This window comes from Temnothorax curvispinosus, unplaced genomic scaffold, assembly GCF_003070985.1.
Source record: "Temnothorax curvispinosus isolate PA1 unplaced genomic scaffold, ASM307098v1 QBEX01012319.1, whole genome shotgun sequence".
NCBI classification, from domain to species: Eukaryota; Metazoa; Arthropoda; class Insecta; order Hymenoptera; family Formicidae; genus Temnothorax; species Temnothorax curvispinosus.
This window is the reverse complement of record NW_020222099.1, coordinates 1017-3130: the sequence shown is the minus strand read 5'-3', so window position 1 is coordinate 3130 and position 2114 is coordinate 1017. Positions and strand designations below refer to the sequence as shown.

General features: G+C 27.0%; 1 protein-coding gene across 1 annotated transcript in view; it reads right to left on the bottom strand.

The window, feature by feature from the left end:
* Nucleotides 1-747: 747 nt before the first annotated feature.
* The window catches only part of LOC112462366 (fatty acid synthase-like), a gene marked incomplete at its 5' end in the record, with an annotated part of 2058 nt that continues 691 nt past the window's right edge, over nt 748-2114 (bottom strand). The window contains 3 exons of the mRNA XM_025028092.1: nt 748-985; nt 1056-1304; nt 1917-2114. The exon at nt 1917-2114 is cut by the window's right edge and continues 15 nt beyond it. Of these exons, the coding sequence (XP_024883860.1) occupies nt 851-985; nt 1056-1304; nt 1917-2114 (582 nt within the window). The remainder of the gene's footprint in view (nt 986-1055; nt 1305-1916) is intronic.

Below are 2114 nucleotides of genomic sequence, written 5' to 3'. Positions count from 1 at the left end.
AATAAGAGACACGTATTTTTTTATACGTGTCCATACGCATATTTAGAGGCTGAAACATCCTTTTGAAAAAAATGATTTTTCTTTTTTCAGGCCGAATATTTCCGAAACTGTAAAAGATAAAAAAACACATTTTAAACAAAAGTTGAATGGTTTGAAGAGTACTTTAAAATAATAATAATAAATTTTTATTTTTTAATAATTTATAATTTAGGTTAGGTCCGTACGCTCACCAGACTTCAATTAGGCAATTTTAAAACTTTTCGTTTTGTACTTCGTTAGTACTCCCCTATCGATTAATATATGACTCGCCATGACTGTTTATGGCACTCGGGGCCCAAACTGGGTATAGTTTTTTCAGGAAAATAATAATGATGATGGAAGTATTTTGAAGACTTTTATTAGAATTTTGAAAAATTTAAATACACAATTATAACGTACATAAATAGATCATAAAGTTTTTCCTAAAACATTTTACATATATCTCACCGTTTCCATGATAATTGCTTAGAATACTATCAAATATAAGCGTTATCCTTGAGAGGTTGTTTCATAAAAGATATGTACTCTTAAATTTTTGTGTTTAACAATATATTTTAAGAAGAATTAAATTGATTCCGGACAATTATGATATAGTCTTTCTAAGAAGACATAAAAAAAGCATAATTATTGTCTGAAATATAATATTGTTAAACACAAAAATTTAAGCGTACATATTTTTTTATACATGCTTATTTTAAATTTTAAAGACGTATTGCAGGATAACAATCAGAAAGTCATCTTATTTCCTGATATATAATATCTTTGAAATATTTTGTTTTAATGTTACCGCGTCCCGATAAAGTATATATATTTATTGTATTATATTATCTTCTATCTCATTATCTTCTATCCATTCTTCGTTAATAGCTGATATGATTTTGTCGTTTTCCATCATTGTGATACGATTACCTTCCACATAATGAATTTGCACTTTACCTTCGGTAACCTAAAAATAATAAGTTTCTTGTTATTAGTTTTATTTCAAAAATATCTATCCAAATTATAGATTTATTTACCTTATGTAAACCATAATCCTCTTCAGTAAAAGAGGCAATCGGAAATGTGGGTTTTAGCAATGTTATAGGTGATTTAAGGCGAGGTAATAATGAGATATCGTAATCCTGTACAGCGACAATATGATTGTAAATTGTGAAATATATAAGCTTTTGATTTTCGATGGTCAATACATTTAAATCCTTCGGGAAGTAAGCATGAAATACTTTTAATTTTTCGTCCGTGTTACATTTATTCAGCTCTAACGCAAGCTGCAAATAAGAAAATTTTGCATTTTGTATGGTTAATAATAATAAATATGCTAAAATAACATCTGCATTTTATCAGTAATACAAAAGATATATTAAATTCTCGAACAATGGTAAAATCTGTTGTTATCCTTGTTTATTTTATTAAAATTCCTAAATCTCCACATAAAAAAGCGTCATAAAAAAACCACAACAAGGCGATTTTAATTTTTATTGTAATTTTTAATTACAATAATACTTTAATATACGTTTTAGTCTGTCATCAGATCATTTTCAGTGTAAAAAGTTAAGTTAGCATATAAAGACCGGTAAACAAAAAGATAAAAGTGAAAAATGCACGCATAATCATATTAGTTTTTACTGCAATTAAAATCGAACGCACATCCTATTTCTCTGACAATGAGTATAAAAGTCGAAGAGCAAAATAAGAATTATGATGCGATGACTTATGGTGTTTTATATTGAAAATCATATTGTAAAACTCTTGTGATAATGTTATACGTTTAAACAACGACGAACGAACGACCTCATTTTATTTAAATTTATATAAGATTAAAATTAGATAAATAATTTTTACAATAAAAAATCAAAATGTATTTTTTATAATTTACTAACCGTTTCTTTATTAATTGTAGCGTACATTCCCAATAAACCAAGTAAAACTGTACTTCGTAACTCTTCTAGTGAAGCACAGTGAAAATATTGATTAACCAAAATTTTCATTTGGTCAGGAGCGCCGTCTATTAGTATTAATCGTCCTGAGAAATCTTTAGCTTCTAATAATCTTGCTAATTCAATGGCAATTAAGGATCC